General features: G+C 43.7%; 1 protein-coding gene across 4 annotated transcripts in view; it reads right to left on the bottom strand.

Moving 5' to 3' along the window:
- KALRN (kalirin RhoGEF kinase) overlaps positions 1–22,706 on the bottom strand; it is a gene marked incomplete at both ends in the record, with an annotated part of 523,644 nt that overhangs the window by 82,012 nt on the left and 418,926 nt on the right. For 2 of the 4 annotated variants that reach the window (XM_082001555.1, XM_082001553.1), the window contains 2 exons: positions 15,877–16,123; positions 17,688–17,717. In XM_082001555.1, the coding sequence (XP_081857681.1) occupies positions 15,877–16,123; positions 17,688–17,717 (277 nt within the window). The remainder of the gene's footprint in view (positions 1–15,876; positions 16,124–17,687; positions 17,718–22,706) is intronic. The other 2 variants (XM_082001554.1, XM_082001556.1) reach the window with 1 other exon arrangement.

Consider the following 22,706-nt stretch of genomic DNA (forward strand, 5'->3'; position numbering starts at 1 on the left):
GAGTTGCTTTCATATGAAATCTGAGAGAGTCTGTGGAAATTACTTCTGCTGTAGAGGGGAAATAAGTTCTAATACTTTCACCCAATCCTCTTGTGCAAGTTTTGGGGTGAAAGGTATAACACACAAGCTTTAACACTGTCTCCAGTGCTCCCTCATACCCATAGCAGCTATTTCATTTTCTTAGGTTATAAACCGAGGGATCTATCTGAGGGAAACACAGGACAAAACGACTGAGTGGATGTAAACTGGCATGCCTTCATTTGGGTCAGCAGAAATGTGCTGAAATATGCCTGTCCCAGATTGCCCTGGAGGTCTGTAATGCAGAACAGCAGCAACAACATTTCTCCCATAGTAACAGGTGGTATTTGCTTCCCCCCATCACATATATAGAGAGATGAATAATGTAAAAACCGTCAGGAGCATCTGTTTGTTACTTATACAAGTCAATCCTACATTGTGCTTTAGGGTATAAAGTGATCTCTGCAGAAAATCCATCCCTACAGGCACCACTATCACGGAGTAAGATGTATTATGGCTGATTTATTTTTTTAAACCAATGAAGCTTAAGTATTAACTACTCGTTTCTTGGGAAGGAATAGGAAAACAACTATCTAACAGAAATCTTATGGAAGGCAAAAGGAAGATCGGTTCATCCAGTTTTAAATCATTTAAATATGTGGTATGACTTGCAGAGACTTACTTAGATAGCGCAAGGACATGCATGAAGTTCAAGCTTTGTTAATAGGGAGAGTTAGATACCTCTGCAGAGCAATTCAGATGGTGCCAGCAGGACAGTAAACATGGATGTGTCGAGAACCAGTCAGTGAGAAACAGTAGCAGCAAGGGCATAGTAGAGCTTGTTTTCTGATTATGGTCTTGTTTCAGTTCGTGGAGAAATCAAGAGTTACCCGGTAGTTTAAGGAGCCCAGTAGATACTAGCTGACTAGTTTCATTACTGATTCTCCCACTTGCTTTCTGGGTCACTTAAGGGAAAAAATGACCATTTCATGCCTCAATTTTCCTGTGTGCAATACAAGGATATTAGCATTTCACATTCCCTTTAAAGTGGTCTGAAACAGAGATTAGACATCCTACCCTGAACAACAAGAAAAGTTGTTGTTTGATGTGTCTTGAAATGAGTGTGGCAAAATACAGCTTAGACATTATTGGCCTTTAGATTTAGTATTAAAAAGTACCTCGATCAATATGCCTTGCCTGCAAATGCTACTCACAAAACCAGGTAAATCTGAACAATTGGAGGGAAAGCAGATTGGCAGAGTGAAGCAGTCCTTGCTCATCCAGCACATTTCAGTACATTATTCTTGGCTCTGGCTCCAGCTATTTTCAACAGCACTAAACACTCATTAGATTAAATCAGATGAACCACATTCTTTAAAAATAGCCAGAGCCTTGTCATGCCAGTTGGAAAAAAACAACAACTTTATTGGGTACTAAAACAGATCAAATAAATTAAAAATAAATAAATAAGTAGAGTCATATTCCCTTCTGGTGCAAGGGAGCACAACTCCAAGGAGAGGTTTTTGGCTCTTCAGTACAGCACAGTGGTAGGTAAAAAAAGAACATTCTCAACTAGCTAAAACAAACAAATTAAGAAGAAATATAGACAGTCCAGCACAAACTCTACGCTGAACTGCGATGTAGGCATATGTTCAGCAAATGTTAGAATATATCATTCCTGATCCTTCTGCTGTAGACGTCAGCACGGGATGGGTTTATGGCAACTTAGAAATGTTGCCATGACCAAATAGCATCCTGGCCCTCCCAAGGCCACAGCCAGCCCTGTCTGCTCTGCTGAGATGGACCTCACCTTTATGCACTGCACAACCCACCTCTCCCACACATCAGAAGTCCACTATTGACACTAGCCTGACTGTCTTTCCTAATTTACAACCCATCTTTTTTCTTTCTCTGCATCCTATAGAGAAGGAAGAGCCTGTGAAAAAAAGAGAGGTTGCTTGGAGTCTTATCCCCAGAAGTATCTTAAAAAAGATCATCAGATAAACAGCTCAAGGTGGATGGCTGTAGAGCAGACTGCAGAATAAGATACATACACTTGCTTTCCTGTGATTCAGTCTGTTTCAAGGGAACTTTTAGAGTTGCCTCCAAAATATTCATGTAGGTATAATCTAGGAGAGTTTCACCCACTCTCGGGAGCAGAACAGACCTGCAGAACACATGTGGCCCTTCAACCTCCAACCCAACTTTGCCTCCCAGATATCTTGGAACAGATTCCTACATTGTCCAGCTCCTCTGGTTTCCTGGGCACAGGACCAATTCCACTATATATACGGCTTCTTCCTAAGCAGTGAGTTCCTGTCAGTGAGCGGCTTAAGAAAACAGCTAGAAGCTGCTGTACAGTCCTGCCCTGCTGCCTTCCTCCAAGACCTCAGCACACATTCACCTGCCCCTGAACTGGCTCTACTGCTTCAGCAAGGTCTTGTGTGAGCAGAGGTGATTTGTCTGACCCACTAGCAGTACCACCAGATGAACTGCGCTCAGATGAGGCTGCAGCAAAGAGCCTCACCTCACAAACCAGTGTAACGTAAGGGGTCCAGTAAGTGGAGCCACGTACCACATTATGTTAGTATGGTATTGAGTGGTTGCTGGAAAGCTGTGCTGGATGGTGGACGCATCCTGAACAAGCTACAGGTCAGAATAAAAACCCCAACCCTTCAGCAGGAAAGAGTGAAATAAAAATTTAAAGCAGGTTTTGAGCTCATTTCCTGAAGCACTTATCTCCATTAGAGCAGAGACATATCTTAGGGAGTTACTGCAGTACCCAATGATGGAAGACAAAGCATTAAAGCGCTGCCTTTTGGACATGTTTTGCCTCCTGTCTTACTGTGTTGGGCCTCAGTGGAGAAATCATGAGCTTATCTCAGCCCATCATGGTCTGCTTTCCAAGACAAACAGGAGCCTCACCCACTTGTGCATGACAAAGGTGAGTTGTTGTTTTAGCAACTACAGACTAATAGTGTAACAAAAGTATTCCTGACCTGCCTGTCTCAACTTGCCTGAGGTTGTTCTGTTTGGATGATAGAAACCACAGCTAATTTTCTCTTTAAATGGCATTTCTCTTTCCTTAGAGTAAATTGTTACCTGTTTTGTTTTGGTGGGTTTTTTTGTTTTGTTTTGTTTTTTGGGGTTTTTTTTTGGTGGTCTTTTTTTAATGGAAGAGTATTCAGACTACTTTCCTGAGATGTTTTGCAGAAAATTGCAAGTTCTGTTCATTATCTACACAATTATGGTTCAAGGCAGGCTGAAAGAAAAATTAAAAAACTGGCACACACCGTTTGCTAGCTAAGAGAGAAAATTTTCTCTGTTTGGCCAATCTGAAGGATTTGGACTGGAATTAAAGTAAAATTCAATGCCAATATTGTAAAAGCTTTTATTTATTTGGGCCAAATTATTGCATTAACTGTATTTTCCACTTTCCTTTTTTTCTAGGGTAAAAAGAACACAGAGGCGTTCTTACCAGGCAATGTTTAGGATGGCAAAGCTTTCTGATTTACATTACCAGATCTAAAACAAGCATAAAAGAATCTATAAAGCTGTTATTGAAACTTATGGCAGGTATAAATAACAAAGGCACACATAACAGGCAGCCTGCTGTGCAGAGAATGAAAAAAAAAAAAAAGGTTTAAAGCTATTTTTATCATCTGGTGAAATGACTGGCTAGAAAACAGCCCCTCCGCTTTTATCAGTGTGGAGCACCTCTGCCTGCTTTGATTCTTTAGTGGCCACATACTAGCAGTAATGGCATCTTTAGGATGCTAGCTGTCTGGCAGGCAGGATTTCTGCTGATGTCCTGTACAGAAATGCTGCTCCTGGGAAATGCTGCTCACATCGGTGAGCGATTGCTAGTCTAGCACCAAATACTCTAGAACCCCCCCTTCTGCTTGGTACCATCAGAAACTGCCAAAAGCTGGACTTCTGCACATTGGCATTTCCAGTCAGTGCAAGACAGAAAAACCTGTTGTCTTTCTGTCAGAGGGACAAGTACATGATGTCATGGAGTATTTTTTAATTCCTATGTTCCGCCGATCTCTTGGCATGTAACAGCTCCACATTACATGATAGTTCCATGAGCACTTTGAGTTGTCAAGAGCCAACAGCTTTGCCAAAACCCTTTGTTGCCTTTTCTGTCTCTCCCAGGTGCCTGCTCCTTCCTGCCGCTTCCCCTGTGCCAACAGAAATGTTTGGGCAGCCTCACGGTGAATCTGATCCGCAAACGGATACAGGTTAAAATTATCCTAGGGGGAAAAAAAGTTCATTTTAGCCCAGGTGGATTCCTTGATCTGCCTTGGTTCTCCTGTCATTATTGTTCAGATTTTACTGCAAAAGCCTCAAGCTATATGACTGATGCGTCACCTGTACTGTTGTACTATCTCCTGGTCTCAGTGATCCCACTCCCTGTGGTAGATCCTGGCTGCTCGGGTAGGCACAGGACACATATCGGATGCTCAGAGAAGTTCAGCCTCCCTGTGCAAGACAAAAAGAGTGCTTCCATCTGGCCGACTATCTTTTTTTTACTAAGCTTTTTCATGGGTTAGAATGGCCTTCCTTTGGAGCAGGAGCACCCTGATTCCTTCACACTGCATGAAACTTAATTTGACTTTTACATTCAGTGGAAGGAAAAATGTACCTATTTCACTAAGAGTCCTGCAGAGTTAATAAATTCTTCAGTGCTTTTCTGAAGAATGCCTTTTGGCTCTTAAGGCCAGAATCTGTCCTCTGATACCTAAATGCAATTCCCATATGGCAAAATGCAGCTATTAACTTAAAACTCTGAAGATACATGAAATCTGCAGAGAAAATAAAGAGCTGGGTACGGTCTGGAAGGAGTAAAACTGAAACCTGTGAAGATGTAAGAATACTTTTTAAAAGTGTGTCTTGAGTTGAAAGATTTCAGTGTTCCTCCCTAGTCTAGAAAATAGAAAAAATGCCATCCCAGTCTTTACTGCAATAGACAAGCAATTATCCCTCATTTTTTTTACACTGACAGAAATGGAATTTGTATTTTGCAAACTCTAGAAAGAAAGAAAATACTTATTTCACTGCATTACAATTCTGCAGAATCAATAATTCTTCAGTGCATTTATGAACAATATGTATGTATTTTACATATGTAAAATAGAGCCTTTTAATAAATGCTAAGGACAACCAAAGACAAGAATAGTTTAACCTCTTATAATAAAAAAGGGAACTATTCTTTAGTGGTTCTGAACTGAGAGAGACTTGCTTAAACAGATTTAAGGAAAATATAGTAAAATATGGACTCTGCCTTAAAGAAAAGAAAAATGCAATTCTGGGGTTAAAGTTAACTTTTTTAAGAAGAGAGAATATCTTTTATGAGACCAGTTAATATGAATGGAAAAAAATACACTGGCATTTATGTAAATAACCTCCTGCCCTAGACTTTTAGACCATCCTAGTAACAATAACATTAACTCTACTTTCTAGAATTTGTGATTAATCTGAACTAAGCAAAGCTGACATTGGTTTAGGCTCTTTTGCAAAATATGTAACCCAAGAATAACTGATCTGACAAAATGCTTGCGTAAATGACAGGAAAATCAGGCTTCTTGTGTCAGGATCAATATATCAAATCTGTGCAGTGTGCTGAAGCAGATATACAGAAACATAATTTCAATTACTTGAAATGCATTATTTAATACGCATGTGCTTTGCATTGCAGTTTGCCTATCTCTGGCTCAGACTGGCCAGGGAAATGGGATTTTTAGCAGAGCTAGTTCACTTCAAAATATACTCATTAAATATTTGCTTAAGATTAGCAACGGAAGGACAAGCCCAGCAGTGTACAGGCCTTGCAGGGTGCAAATACTGCATTTAGGATGAGTCCCTTTAACCGTCTGGAAGCTGAAAGAGTAAGGAGGCAACATTGTGGGGAAGCCAAAATCACCAATCATTAGTATTTGTGTTACTGCAGTTCTTGCAAGTAGCAGTTACAGGCTCAACTTTTGTGATGATGCTATTAAAAAGTACATCCACAGCTTGACATTAAGTTACTAACTTAATGTTAAGGGATGTCAAGCATGAGCCCAGAACCAGTGGTTTATTTTTCCTTCATGCTCAACTTTAAACATTTCAGGGAAAAGGATCAGGCAGAAAGTTACAGTGTATTCAGCAAGGCGGAAAACCATGAGGAACACAATAATGAATGGTGGCTCACTGAAGCTGGTCACACAGCAAAAAGCCTAGGCAAACAACCCAGATCCCACTCTTCTCCCCACAGTCCCAGATGGATTACGGTCCGATGTCCATCTGTGAATCTGCTAAATTTAGTCTGGCCTCAGAGGAAACACAAGACACAAGCCATCCACATGCTCCCGTCGCTCTTTCAGGATGACCTTCCTGTTAGCTCGATGGGCCAAGTGCTACAGAACAACTCCCCCCTTCCCACCACACTACGTGTATTTCAAGACACACGACGAAATACAGAGGAAATAGATTTTACTCAAGGAGCTATTTTTATACCCTTCCTCCAGGCTGCTTGTTTTTCACTAGTGGGGCAGAGCCATGGAGATGTTATGGCTGCTGGCTTCAGGTCAGAGCTAGTACAAAACCTCATGCTACAAACTGAACTCTCTGCTCCGCCTGCTTGCTCTGGTGTCTCCAATGCACTGAGGTACCACAGCTCCAAGGAGAAGAAACAGAAGGCATCTGTAAGGTTCCTATGCAGTTAATAAAAAGAAATAGGCATTATATTCAGACCATTTTCAGTAGGTGGCTCCCCTGGATAACTGTGCAGAGAGCCTTGGATAATACCTGACCTGGGCTCTTGAACCTCAGTACCGCAGCAGGAGCCCAACTCCTTTCTCAGTACAACAACCATTGCTCAGACTCAGTCAGGACTTTTGGTGGAGTCCCTTCAAAGGCCCTTCTTTCTGCTCTGACCCTGCTAACGCAAGGGAAGGCTGAGCTCAGCCATTTCGTGAAAGGACATATGCTGGGATCACTGGGAGAGCTGGGGACTGGGCAGGACAAGGCCTTTCCTGGCTTAGGGTCCTTTGTATGGAAGATGCCTCTGGTCTTCCCCAGGCCATGTGGGATGCTGCACAGTCCACTTTAATCCAGGAAACTATCTCAATGAATTAACATTGTAGTATTTACTCAGTAGAAATGTCTTTGGCCTTTGCGATGTCCCAACAGCTGGGACAAAATATGTGAGCAATAAAAATTAAAGACTCCTTTTTCATCATGTCTTTGAAGACAAGTTGGGAAAATAGGACCAGTGCAGTCTTGTTTGTCCAGGTATGCACTGGTATGTCCAGGTAAGCTGAAGTCCTCTCAGCCTGTCCCCTTTCAGATGGCTTGTGGGGTCAGCAGAGGGCTACGGCCACCCACCCACCCCTCACCTAAGCAGCTAGGTCCTGGCAGCGAGGACTGGCTGGGACCTCTCCTTTGTCTGTGAGCAAGATGCAGCCAAGGAGGGAGGTTCTTCCTTCTCCGCAGGACGGGGAAAGGGGTGCTCTGAGGCTTCTCAACACCTATGCTGAGGGGCACAATCCTATCCCATTGCACAGAGCCCTGAATATCTGTGTTGGTTTAACCTGGCCCGAGGAAAGAAGGCTAGGAAGGTAGGCAGGAGAGCCAGGGGGCATGGAGAATTTATTACCCTGATCTTCCGCAAAAGCTATGGGAGGAAATGCGGTCCTGAGATTAACACAGAGAGGGACTCTGTTGCTTTTTTTTTTTTTCTGTGGGGAAGCATGAAAATGCCTTCTAACAATGACTTTACAAGGAAACTTCACTAGGACGTGAGAGTCTTAGTGAAACGTCAAAGAGTTGGGAGAATGCATGGCTATTTCTCAGCAACTCAATTCTCCTCTGCCTCATCTTAAAATGTTTAGCCGTATCTCCCTGAGTGTTGCATTCAACATCTCAGACAGAAATAAGGCAAGTGAAGAGAGGAAAGAGGTCCAGGTAGGCCTGGAGAAGAGAAAGCCTCTTTAGAGCTGCTCTCTAATTCCCCTCACTTCCTACAGCTCCAGTCCTTGACAGGAAGACCAGGTCTGCCCAGCCAGCGGTACCACCATCTTTTCACAAAACAGAAGCGCTATAATAAGTAACTCTACCCTTTTCCAAAAACTGCCTCTCCAACAAACCCACAAGCATATCTAAAGGAAACAAATGACCTTTATCTTGAGAAAGAAGATTCTTCATTTTGGAAATAGACATCTCATGAGCACCACGCTGTGCAGCGTTGACAGGAGCCTGTGTAGCAGTGATACATGATGGTCGTGGCTTCCTTCCTTAGAGACTAGCATTTAACCCTTCTTTCTGCAATGTGAATGTTTCTGTCCTCTTACGGATCCACACAGAGTTTGGAAACATGCTGCACTACATTTTTGCTGATGCTTTCCCATTTGACTGCTTTTAGGGTGTCTCTGCCAGTCTTCATCTTTTTTTAACTGGCCTTGACTAATCTGATACTAAGAGTAGAATGATTTATTACCTTGATAGAATCATAGAATCATTAAGGTTGGAAAAGATCTCTAAGATAGGCAGCAATTCTATCCCATATTCAGTCACCGCCTGGGATGCTGGTGCCAGTATGTTAATGATGAGATACAGGTGATCAATACAGTATCTGCTACCAGGAAACCCTCTTCTCTGAAAGCCTCCCAGCCAAATTAAGCAAAGGTCCCAAAGGTGCTGTAAGCTACGCATTAGAAAACTGAGCATAAGTTGCACAATAATAAAGCTGTCAGAGACTGTAATGCTAGAAGGGACCTTTAGCTCAGGTGCCCTGACATTTATGCAATATCAGCTGCTGAATTCTGACTGGTTTTATCCTGTGCTCTCCCTGTTTGCTGTACTCCCCAAGCTGCTGCTGGTACACACGTAGCGAGGATGACCTATGAAAATCATAGAAGAAGCAGCAGGAAAAGCAGGTAGAGTAGCAGACTAATAAGGGGAATCAGGCCCGACAAATGGTGACATATCCAAACATTACAGCATGAATGGTCTAATCCTGATCGTGTGGATTACAGCAATGCATGTACCACTGCTGAGTTTCTCCCCAGTTTCTCTGCCAGATCAGGTGCAGAGCCCTTTGGCATTCTTGATGAGCTCAGCTGGCCACAGCATTTTAAATTCTTTCCTTTTAGGTTTTTTTTTTTTTTTTAGTGAAAAAAACCAGCATGGCCACTGTACAGTGAAACTTGGGGTTAAGCTGACAGGGGACTAGGTGGATAAGGCTTTACCCCCTGTCAGAAGGGGAAGCAAAGGCAAAGTAAACAAGAAAATTTGCAGGCCTTCTCTCTTTTAAACAAAGACTCCTGTGTTTAAAATAATAAAAATCCACTGTACAAAAGCAAAGCAACTTCCCCCTAAACAGCCTTTCCTGTTTTATCAAAGCATTCATCAAAATTCTCCACAAAAATAAAGTTCCAGGTAGAGCACTGGAGGTCTTTTGCTTTGATTAGATAACAAAGCAGCTGAAGCAATAAGTGCCACTGACTTTACTGGTACCTGATATGTCCTAAACGAGTCCACATGGCTGAATCTAGCTTTAAATATCTAGTGATACCATACTGAAAATAAGAAAAAATAGCGAAATGGAAACACCAAGTCAGAGAAATATGGGTATTTACAAGCCCTCAGAACACAGCTCCAACAGCCTGCATACAATCTGCATCCATGACTTGTGGCTGCTGCGACTTACCGTGGAGTACAAATATTTGCCATGCTTGGTCAGGCTGTGCCTAGTATCTAGTTATCTAGTATCTAGTAACTAGTTACTCAGGTGATGCTTGGACTGACGCTGCCTCTAGGGCTTGACTGTGCGAGGATTTGTCAGTATCTTTGTCAGTGTCTGTCAGACAAGTTTTGTCTTCTTGATGTACTGATGTACCCAACACGTAAAATCCCTGGTAGAACTACAGTCACAGTGATATGAATACCCCTACACAGGTACTGCTCATCCTCTCGGCTTGACTTGGCCTACCTCTTAGAAACAACAAAAATCAGATCTCATCACCCGTATTGCCAACTATTGCTAAATAAATATTTGTTCTTTTTTTATTATTTTGGAGCTAATGGAGTCCAGGAGAAGGTGTAAGCATGGACAATACCAAGGATCGACAATTTATGGGTATCTGAGTTCTTCCACAGGGTGACTCTGAAGTAGGAGAAAGCACAGAGGTCTGGGATCAAAAGATACTAGTAGGTAGGGGAGCGAGGCATCGCCAGATCTCCAGCACCGGGACAGACATTGCCCATTGAGGTAGAAAGGAGCAGTATGGTGGGGAGAAGCTGTGAAGGGCTGTGAAAGTGAAGACAAACAGCCATTGTTGGATGAGAGAGAGGAGGGAGACACAGTGGAGAAAAAACATGGGAAAGAGTGACCCGATTGAAATAGCAAAGTAGTTCTGAGTTCTTTCATCTTTCTATTTCCATTCCTTTCATGACTGCATGGAGCCACACTTGTATACTGAGGTAGAGCAGTAGTCCCAAGCTGGGCCCCGGCAGCCCTTGGTGCCTGTCCATAGAGAGCTGCTGTGTTATGCCACACTGGTTAGCCGACTTGTTTCCAGCTGCTCTATCATAATTGGAGGAGTGAAAACAGCAAAAACTTTCCTGATGTGATTTTTCTACATAAGCCATGTCCTGAACTTGTAACAAGGATGCCATGAAGCACTAAATGCCAGCAGGAGGGGTCCACATGACCTCTCTTGAAAGACAGTCTATACTATGAAATTTTGACTCTGAACACCCTTGTTGGAACAGTATTAGGAACAGAGGTGAGGGTTTGTTTTTTTATTTAAATACTGCATATTTATATTGACAAGGGGAGCCTGAACATTGTTTGGTTAATAGAAACCCCATGACCTGTTTATGTGCCAGTTAAATTAACTGTGTTACCTAATGAAATGTTTCCTCTGGTTCAGAGCCTTACAAACATTTTAATCGACTGCTCTTAATTAAGACTTTCAAAAACAAAAACAATTTCTCAACCTCTACAAGGACAACTGAAAGTTTAATGCAGTGCACTAAAACTTCTGAATCGTCCTCACACAGCTCCCATGGGACATCAGGAATCATTACCATCGAATATGTTTCACAACAGAGGTTGTTTAAAACACAACAGAGAAAGTGTGTGAGCCAATGCAGATTGCAGTTTAATACTCAACAGGAACAGAGACACAGTAAAAGCAGCCTAGACTCTTTTCCCCCTCTAAAATCCAAGATATTCTTAAAAACAGAAACATGGGAAGAAACAGTTATGCTTTTCTCTACATAGATCACTCTTCTGAGATCAGAGACTGGAGGAAAGAGAGTTCTAACCCCAGAAAGAGCTGGATTAGCCTCACTGGCTTTGCACAGTAATCCATTAAATGATCTGCTCTTTCCCACAAGGAGTGGTCACGAAAATGCAGGTCTCAATGCAACTTCTTTTTCACTGACACCATTATTCTTCTCACCAGCCTTGTTAAATCCTTATTCAGTTTCCTTCTTTCACAGCCCAGCCTGCCATCGCACCTACCAGCCACAGGCTTTCTCTGGCTGTAGGATCAGGTAGGTGACCCCCTAAATGTACAAGCTCTCACTGAGCAGCACCAAAACTCCTGTCCCTCCTGCCCAAAGCCTGGTGCTCTCCCAGCTGATGCACCAGGGCCAATGTGACCCAGCTGGGAAGTGCAGGCAAGGTGCTCACCCTGCCCTAACATACACCTTGCGAGACACATGCTCCCTCTTCAGTTGGAAAAGACCCAACTATTTCTCAGTTTGCTCTGTTACAAGGACCCACCACTGCCACCAAAGCCCTGCTGTTAAGTGTCCGTCTGCCTGCACAGCAAGATGTTTGCATAGCATCTTAAAAAAATATATCCCTCATCTCCTCCAGAGATACGTACCAGACACAAGCATCCTGCGGGCAGGATCTGGTTTGGAGCTCTGAATGGGATCCCTTCACATATCATCAGTCCAAAACAAGTGCCATAAAAGCCTATTTTTTTCCGATGCTTTCTTTTTCCTTTGGTGATGGAGGTTGCTTAAAATTACTGCAAGAACTATCCTTTGTTACTCTTTGAATTACACTGTGACTTTGATGTTACAAGAAAAATGCTGGGTGAGGGGTCATAAGATCAAGATTTCATTTAAATGTTTCATGGGCCAAATTCAAATTTGGAATCACTCAGTCAAAGCTAACAGGTTGGCACCAGGAATATGCTTGTTGCAGTGTGCTCAACGAATATTGGCTACATCATTAAGTCGCTTTCTATCCATGGGGATTTCTCTCTTAATTTGAAACATATAGCTTAATACCTTAGAGCTCAATTATAGGGTAAAAGAGACAGGAATAAAAGTCACAGCTTTCCTGTAATTAGCCATGTGGGATAGTTCAAACAGAGCTTCATTCCTAATCTCACAGGTCTTTCCTAGGAATGCTAGTCAGAAAAAAATCCATCCCACAAACTCTCAAGTACAGTAACCAAGACTGCAGATTAGTTCCTTTTACTTCATCATCTGTAAATCACTTGGTAAATGTGAATCCCAGAAACCTGTTTGCCTTTTCTACAGAGGGTAACTGCAAACACTGTCTGATTATCGGAAAGGAAGGACAGGCAGGACTATACTCGGGCTCTGAGCTGTAGTCAAGTAATGAAAAAATCAACTGTGTATCCTCCAAAGGAACACAGCCAGCAGTCAAATGGAAGGCTGGGAGACCAGTCCTTAACGTCTCTGCTCTTTCATTGATCAACAAGGAGAAACCTGTAAAGATATTTCATTACAAAAGGTAGGAAATGTTCTCTTTCAGGTTTGTTCTCTTATGTTAATTCATTACCTGTTTCAAAGGAATAGTGTAAAGAAGTGAGGAAGAGCCAGAGCACACGTTCAGTTGTGAAGTTTGGTTTTGCATTTCCAGTGGCTTTCCATGAGGCTGTTTAAAAAGGCTTATTTTCTTGTTTGATGAGGTCTTGCACTGATGCTCTAAAAAATGTTCTGGTGATCCCACCAAATATTCCAGGCCTTCATCTGTTCAGATGTTGGCTGTCATATTACTTTCTTTACTTTTTCATTTTAAGGATGGTGGGTAGCTTCTGTGAGCCACATGATTTACATTTAGAGTCCACCATAACTTGTAATAAGGCCAAATACAGTAGTTTGCCATTTCTCACTAAGCAGATGTAACTATGTTTTAATACTTGTCAAAACTCTGGATATTTCTATCATAGATGGCAAATTGTATTATTGGAAATGTTAAGTTTTGAGTATAGATACTTTCTGTTCTTGAAATTACAGTGCTTGTAAAAGCAAAGAATTACGTGTCTTGGTAATTGCACGCAAAATTCAGCTATTAACCTGCCTTTCTGCAACTGTGTATGTTTACATACTTGAAACAGGGGACACCGTTTGATGTTGATATAAAATGTGTCAGCCTTTGTTCTGAGTTGTAGGGAAAGGCCAGAAATTTTGGTCCAAGGGATTCCCAGTTCAACCCATGCCTAAAACTACTGGAAGTAGAAAAGGCCATGAATCTGAATAGTCAGAAGCCATTTATCATGCTAGTCCTTCCAGCATCTCATGGCATCAGCCGCTCTTCCAGTGGCTACTACATTTTCCCCTTTAAACTTACCCCTCTTTCTTTATTCTCAGCATCTGTTCATTCAGTTTAAACAATTTCCTGTTTTCCTAATAGAGGGAGAACTGATTAGACCCAGAACATATTTGCTGTACTCTGGCCAAAATTGTGGATTGGGTGGTTATTTTTATTATTTCTAGCAGCACTTCTGGAGATCCCATTAATACTGCGGCTCCCTAATACAGCTTTGGTATGTGCAGGAAGAAAAGTGAGGCTGAGGGGGAAAGGGATCTGAGGAAATAAAGGCTACGAATACATGGCTGGAGCCAGCCGGCCCCAGACTCACTCTGCACCTGTTTGGAGAGGATGAGACAAGAGCCAGCTCCAACCTGGAAGCGGTCGCAGCGTGTTACGTGAGATAACCTGTCCCCAGGCAGGCAAACCGTGCCAGCGCAGGCTTGGTGCTGTGCTGACGCAGCCTGGGGGCTTCCAGCCGCCAGTCGGCTCTGGCCCACCAGCCGCAGCCTGGCGCCATGCCCCTCGCGCCGTACCTGCGGTGCAGTTGTGCCCTGAAGCTCACGCAATCGTGCTGGAAGCAGAGTCCCCATGTCCCCTGCACCACCCTGTCTCCATTCTCCTCGGGATCTCCTGCCTCACTTCCCACAGCCGACTCCCGCAATTCATTGATTTTGCTTCGTTTGAGGAGAAACTCTTCAACTTAGGGCACTCGAATGAGGTTTGAGTGGCGTCGCAGTGTCCTTCAGCAGAGGACCCAAGCCCAGCTGCTGGACCATGCACCCAGCAGACACGTCTCTGGCTTCCTATGGGTCACGCCAGGCAGCGGCTGCTGTTACGCAGACCAGGCTGATTTTCAGCTTTACCCTTCTGTTTATTCGCAGATTTAATTTGCCTGTGAGCAGCTGCAGCGCTGCTTAGAGTAGCAGCGGAGGACCGGGACAGGCTCCTGCGGCAGCAGGAGCAGGGCAGGGCCCCGGGCGGGAGGCGGGCAGGGGGGTCGCAGCGGGTCTAGGACGCGTGTGACGAGCTTGGAGTTTGCACCGCAGCCAGAGCCGGCAGCCGGCACCGGCTTTGCCTCCTCCCTCTTGCAAAGCAGAGCAAGGGGAAGCACCTAGCTGAAGGAGACCTGCTGAGGGGATCACATCTGAGAGGACAAACTGAGCTCTCCTCCCCCGGGTTTGGATCAGACGGCTCTTTAAGGGAAACTCTGATTGCAGACCCTGGCCCCGCTGCGCTGCTCTGTCCTGGGGGTGCGCCCCACGCCCAGCCTCCGCCATGGGAGTGCAGGCGGGGAGCGAGGACGGACTACAGCCCCGTTTCAATGCTTTTTCTCAAAACAAACAAAACCACCAAGCTTAACTTGCTCAAACAAAAATGGATCAAATTCTATTTCCCTTAACGCAGAGGGAATTTTTTTTTTTTAAAAAGCCAGTTCAGGTTGTGGGCTTGAAGACGGGAGTGGGATGACAGGGGTTTTTCCACCCTGGACCTTACTTGCGTTGTCCGTGGCCAGCAGCAGAATCACAGCCAAAAGGAGACCCGCTCTGGCCACGCTGAACTGACCCGGTTCTGGTCTATCAATCTGGAGTGTCTCCTATGCCTGGCTGCATGGATGCTATATGCGTGACACAACATTGCTCAGAACAGAACATCAACTATAGGCCACAGACACCACAGAGACAAACAATATTTCACCATTCACTGCGGGTGAAGCCCAAGCTCTCAGGGTAATACCAGGGATGTGTTTTGTTGCACGCTAATTGTAAAGGATTCTTTCCCCATTGTGCTGTGCCGTTACACACAATGTCTCTAGTTCCCGAGTCAACAGAGTGTACCAGTACTCAATGGTGGCTTCTTTGCAACAGTAGACAGACAGCAGGGATATACTAAAAGACCATGCACTAGTGTGCATTGTGGCACTCATAAAATAACATATCCACAGTGGGGGGCATCCTGGGCATATATACAACATGACTTTCCCTCCTTCTATGCTTTTAGGCACAAAACCTAGAACCTTTGTTGTTTAAAGGTCTTATTTTTGCCCATAAACTCAAGACAATAACAATTGCCACACAGCAAAAGACGCACACATACAAACATTGATTCATGGAAATGGAGTTAGGCTAGTGCTGTGCCAATTCACAGAGATCTGGTAACAAAACTCACTAACGACTAAACAGTCTTTTACCCACACCGACTGCAAGAGCAGCCCAAGCAGCTTTGCACTTACATGATACAAAAGGGGAAATCCAAAACGGTCTTAAACCTGCCGGACTGTTGCCTACCTTTTCCTGAAGGGAAGAAGCAATCCATCTCCACACTGCTGCGGGAATGGGAAATGCAGAGAGCGCTGCTGGGGACCAGACCCTCCTGAGGTGGGCTCCGCTCCGTGGTCCGGACCAAACACCAGCCTGGCCTTTCGCTTGGCCTCTCCAGCAGCTCCACTGTCTGCCCCACCTGAACGCTCAGCTCACTGCTGTGGCCCGCTGTGAAGTCCTGGAGCACCACGGTTAGTTCACACCCTCCAGACAACTGCCCAGGTTCAACAGAAGAAAAAAAAAAACGAACAGGAATAGAAGTTAGAGAGGGCAGGATGAAGGCAATCATCTTTGCATCATATTTACACTGGCAAAGACAGAATTTGTATTCCTTAGAAGCCAAGTTAATAATTTCTTTTGTCAAAGTTCAACATGTTGTGGCCCCGGTTTCCTTTACTTCTTATTGATTCTGCTGGGCTGAAGTAAGAAATCAAAGCTACCCACCCAGTAACCTTTTGAATGCTAGCTGTGGCTGAATTTTCTAGCTGTGGGTGTCCATCAGAAACCTTGCTTTTTTTCTTGCTTTAGTTTCTGGTGTGACTTTCTAGACTGGCAATAGCCCAGGCTGCCTCAGTGCTGTGCCCTTATGGCAGGACAAATTCCAGCTCATCCCTCTACAGCATGAGCTAGACACATTCCCACATGCCACCACTGCAGTGAGGAAACAGCCACAATTTTTTTGCAAGACAAGAAACATGCCCTCAACTTTCCAAACTCGGTGGAGGGACCTCTTGGGAGACTAGGGAATCCTGACCGGGCAGATCAGAAAAGTTCCTCCCATGCTGTCTGATGGAAAACAGAGGTGTAAATATATAAACGTAGAGTGATTGATTATATGCTGACTTCCAGGATCTGTACCTAAGAATAAATGTATCGTCTTACTTCCGTACTGAGCGCTGGCAACCTGCTGCTTTCCTTCAGCCTCACACCCCGTGACGTGATGAACAATACTGGTCTCTGTTTAATCATAGTCGCTATATAACCAGAGACCGGATATATAAGCGCTTGTGTATAGAGCAGAACAAAACAGAAGTGACTGCACAAGCAGCAGAGTTAATGAAGCTTGTTTTCTTACAGATTTGGATCTCGGACGTCGATTCTTGGTATTGAAAAAGGTGTGAGCACAAATCTAACGTTTTCTGGTGTGAGGAATCTTTCTTAATGCTCCTCTGCAGTATGAATTTCTTGCTGTTTGCCTGTCATTAGGGGCCCTCTTTTGGGTCTTTCTCTTCTAAGTGCTGCCTGCTTCCCTGAAGCATGCAGAAATCTTTGAAGTCCTTATTCCAGTGTCAAATTTGATAGAAATTATTCTACTGATTCAGAAGTTATTAAGATGAGAATAGTAAACAAACTGATTCAAAACAGTGTAATACCGTAAACCTCCTTATTTCTTAGGATATGAATTTAAACCCAAGCATATTATAAAATGCTTTTAAAAGAACAACTTCTAAATCCAACTGAATTGGGAGAAATCTTGTAAGATGCTGAGTATCTCTGTGAAATCAATGAGAACTGGGATCTGCTTATCAGCTTGAATGGGGGAGCCCTTGAGGAGAGCGCACTCATCGCTACGGACTTCACTCTTCAGCTAGTACAATCTAAAAATCCCTTATTTTAGCCCAAGCAGCCCTGAACACACACTCCCACAGGAACAGCCTGTCTCCTCACTCAGTGGCATAGTGGTTTGTGTGTCTAATGCAGGCGCGAAAGAAATCCCATTCACAGAGGTGAGATTTACAATTACAGAAAGGGGTCAGTGGACAAGGACTGGTTCTCACCTGTCCTGTGTCTCTGCCGTAGACGAAATGCTAGATTTGGGGAAGAAGAAGGAAATATTTCTCTGAAAGATTATTTGTAAATAAATAGAAAAAAAACCAAACAAACCGTAGCAGCTGTTCGAGGCCATTCAGACAATGTGCTCGCATTAATCCTGGCAGAAAGAGCTCAGTGGGTTGATGAAAGCGCACAAGAGATCAGTTTAGCACCTAGCTGTGCAGTTTATCAGCAAACCCACCATTCATCATGCTGACATAATCTTCCCATAACAGGAATATAAACATTCACAGGTATGGTAATAATAAGATATTGCTATAATATTTACTGAGATTTCTTTGCTATGGACTAATTCAGGGATAGAAAATCTTTCTGATCCAATATGTTGTCTGATCTGGTATGGTATGAGATATTTAAGACACAAGGAAAAAAATCTCATTACTTCTTGGTAAATACACTAACAAATCTTACCAAATATGATGATTTTCCCCAAATTCTTTCGCTACTCCTTGCCAAGTAAATTTTCTTTCCCCTACATTATGCTATCTATGATAATTTCTCTGAAAATAATCAAATCTCTCCCTCTTTTAGGGGAAAACACGTGAACAAACACTCTGCTGTATCTACTTCTCTTCCAGAAATAACTAAAGCATCTACATGCCCTGCACTCGAGTACCACTAGGTGTCCGTGTTTGCCATCACTAAAGCTAATTTGCTATAAAGAATTAACTCTTGCTTGTCTTCAAAGTGCTTATCTAAGTACGATGTGCGGTGTCTGGGCATCCTTGACAGGATCCCAAGACCCATCGTTTCGTTTCCAATGATATGAGAAGAGGATGTTCCGGAATATTAAAAGAATTTCTTCTGACAGTTCGGGTTGATTTTTGAAAAATAAATCATTTTTATTGCTTAAGCAGGAAAGGTGAAACAGCCCTGAAATATCCCAGGGAAAAAGACTTAGTGAAGACAGCACTTGGGAAAGTCTGGGACTAACAAGGTACTTCCCAGGGAGCATCAGCCTGGGAAGCACTGCCTTAAGCAGCTCCTCGCACCCCACCCGCGACACTGTCCTCTGCACAGCGGCCTAAGGCACAGCTAACCTAAAATGCCTCTACCGCAAGCCTTTGTCCATCCCTCCTTGAATAACTAAACATCTGTGATACAAACAGATGCTTCAATTTGGGCAATACCTGTAAACATTATCCCAGAGGAGGCAGGTGTGCTCCGTGACTTTCAGGTACCACCTAGCTCCAAGCTCTGTTTTCTCTGATTAATTAAAAATAGCTATTTAATACACTGAGAACTGGAAGTCATCGTCTCCTCCAGGAGCTGCTCGGCACCTGGTGTGATCAAGCTCCTCCTCAACAGGGGAGATATTCTCGGCCCCGGCTTTAGAAGCCTACCTTTGATGTGTGAGGCGGGGAGCTGACCTCCCTCGGCTCCCTGGAAACCGTGTGAATTTATATCACGTGTTCCTCCAACATCCTCTGAATGGAAACGTGGACCAGGGCTTCCCCATGTTCCAACGCACCGCTGGAGGAGCCGGTGCTAAAATAAATCATTTACAGCAGAAGACCCCCTCGTTGGCAGGAGGAATTAAGAGGGTTCCCTTTTACAAGTGCAGGTGGTAGGTGCAAGCAGTTAGCTCAAGTAGGGGCCCGCAGATAATTTTTAGGTGCCGACCAAAAAAAAAAGAAAAGGAGTTCCTTCCTTTTGCCCAGGGCTTCCAAGTATTTACCATCCCTGTTCTGTGTCTTACACACCACCACACCACAAAGAACATTTACTTACCAAATTAACCCACAGCAAAGTAACGTCTCTAGAAAGCTTATATTATACTAACATGTATACAATTTGTAAGCCACTGAGGAATAATGCAAATACATCTGATTCCCGATGACAGAAATCCTTTCACCTATGAAGTGATCCCTCAAGCTATTAGTTACTTAATTCATTTTTAGAGAGTAATTTTCCAATCTCAGAGAAGTACGTCGTGCTTCTCTCTACCTCAGAGAATGCAAACTGGAATACAGATGGGCTGCTGGTTTCTCACACACACTGCATTTGGTTTGGAAAAAGAAAGAAAATAGAGAATGCCCTTAAGGTTGAACTTCACAGGTAAATGGCTTCATATTTTAACATGTAATGTTCACTTTTATTATTCCTGTGATAAAAAACACATTAAAGCCACTGACTGGATATATTTAAAACCCAGGCAGCAGTCTAATCTGTGTATGGTACAAGAAGATCAGTGAGAGGCATTAAAATAAAAATAACAAGACAACATGCCCTTGCAAAGCACAAGGCGTAACTGAAAGATCTGACACAGGGACAAATCTAATGAATTACACAGCAAGCAATAGCCTGAAAATCAGGAAGAAAAGGAAATGGCAGAAGCAAATAGCAAAATGCAAATGAGGAAGCAGGAGGGCACCGAGCAGTCCAGAGGAAATGTGCCGTATGTCCTGAGAGCAGCTGGCAGGACCCCCAGCTTGTCTCCACGCTGCCTGCCACCATCTCCCGTCCTCTGCGTTCACTTCTGCCTGGGCTAGACAGCGTCACTCTGCATTCAGCGTGCAAGTGTTTTCATCTCGGTGTTCTAAAGCAGATCAAACCTGAGCTAGAGTAGAGCCTTGCCCCGTGTCACCAGTGCAGACAGGGACCCAGGCACACAGCAGTTGAAAACTCCCCCCTGTGCCGCAGGACACTGCTCACTCACCCCTGAGCATCGATGCGAGCAGTTCATGTCAGACACTGACTGGTGAATGAGCTTTGTCCTGACTTACATGAGCCTTTTTGCTTCTGGGAACACCCCACTAAGTGCCTGTCAGCTGTGGGAGGGTGAAATGCAAGCCACCAAAATGATCCCAGGCATGGACACATCCTGGTGCAGGGGCATCCAGGCTGCTCCAAGCGCAGGAGCCAGCTCAGCTCCAGGGACCAGCAGGTACTGGTTAGCGCAGGATTACCATGAGATGGTCTTTCCCGAATCACAGTGTGTGTGCATGGCCACTGCTGCATCTGTTTAGTTTCTGGCCACAAAGCAGCAGACAGAGAAAGCAAGGCTGAACACCAGAGGCATATTTATCATTATACTACAGATGGAAATGACCTATCAGGTCACAGGCTGTCCTTCCTTCCCTCTGAAATAGATCTTGACTAGTACTAAGTCCACTCCAGTTGAACGAAAAGTGGGAATGAATAGATCTCTAACAGGGTGAGTCAGGATTTGGGAGATGGATGTCTGGAGAAGGATTCCTCAGGCACTTAAACAGGTACCTAGATGGTTTATCCTGCAAATCACAATGGATCTCACACTGCTTCTAAATGACGAACCCAAACTCTGAGAGGCAGAGAACTGGTAATAGTGGTAATGTGGTTGTTGTATCAGAGTAAGGGAATAAATAGCAGCTGCCCCAGCAAATGTAGCAGCATTTCAATTGTCTGTTTCTACAAGGGTGCAAAACATCGGTGTGCTTGGTCTTCCCTCCTGTGGCACAGTGCCATAATTAAGGTTTTAGTCCTTTCATAATTAAGGTCTTCAGTTTCTTAGAGGCTCACAAACCACATTGTGATCTGTGAAATTTGAGGGCACATAACAGAGATGACCTGGCTATCTATTATGTCAGGGAACTATATTTGATGCTCCTGGGAGAGACTCTATGAGCTGGACCACAGCCAGGGTTTTGATGCTGCTCTCCCCTCCCAGCCAGCCCTGGGGCAGATGCTGCACATATCCGAGCGGTTCCTTGTCTCAGAGCTGCGTTTGAATCCCTGGGCTGGATGCTGAGAAGTGAGTACTGCTCGGGCAATCTCATTGCCAGTCATTGCCACTCACTGCCAAGTGAAGTATACAGAGCAGTTACACCTGGGGTTCCCCATTTCTAAGCCTATAGTTTGGTCAGACCCTTCTCATAACTACGTAGTAACAGAGAACAGGAAGATAAATTTCAGTGCATTATACCTATCTTTCACCTTTGCATCAGCTCCGTTTGAGTATCTCACTGCCCGAAGACAGTAAGCTCAAGCTGGCATGCCTTTGCCAAAGCTTACAGACTTGTTTGTTTGGCCTGAGGCCTCGCAACTGCCAAAGATGCTCTGTCAGTACATAACACACGAGTATCCTCTCATGCAGTATTAAGCTATTTAAAAATAGATTGTAATGTAAAGAAGAATGCCCAGCCCAGCTGACTACACTAAATTACCCAGCATACTCTGCTATTAAAATTGCTGTATCCTTTGTTCAAAATTATCTCCTTTTCTTTTTTCTGCTCCTAAAATGCTTCAATTTCCCCTTCACTATATTTTTCAATCATAAAATCTTATTCAGAAGCAGAATCAGTAGTGCATAGCATCTACTGATGTAGGTAAAACCCAATATATTTCAGGTAGGCAAGAAGTTTTGTACTCTGCAGTACATATCTCAAGCCAACATCTGATTTCCAGTCAAAGAATCAGCAATGGAGAATGATTCTATCAGGGTCAGAAGAACTGCTCAGAGTATTTAAGTATTTTGAAATACACCAACGTTGTTGTAGAAATCCATACTAGCTGGTTATTTACATATATTCAAAAGGATACAGAGCTCTGCTAATTTAAACAAAGCATTCTGTGTGGTGCGGCACTGTGTCCTAATATAAATTGCTAGTTTTCTGTTGCTCTTAGGCTTTCTGCCCATCTGGGTTTGGATGACAGCCAGTTTTGGATAGAAGCATTTAGTCACCATAAACAGCCTATTTCAAAAGGGTGAGAGAGGCAATGAGAGCAAGAATGGCATTTACATTCTTATCAAGAGATTTCAAAAAGTGAATAAGGCCACTTAGACATTGATTCTGTCTGCACTGAAATAGATCCAGGAGCTGTTGCTTTAGCTGGGGGACAGGCACGAGAAATCTTATCCCCTGCGGAGTTCTTTGTGAACATTTCTGTAATTTTGTAGAGATTTTCTTTTTACAGGGAGGTTAGAGAGAGAGATCAAATTCAGAAGAAGCCTTTGAGGAATTTCAGTACTAGAGCATTTCTTT

The sequence above is a fragment of the Phaethon aethereus genome, assembly GCF_964289735.1.
Source record: "Phaethon aethereus genome assembly, chromosome: 6".
NCBI lineage: Eukaryota > Metazoa > Chordata > Aves > Phaethontiformes > Phaethontidae > Phaethon > Phaethon aethereus.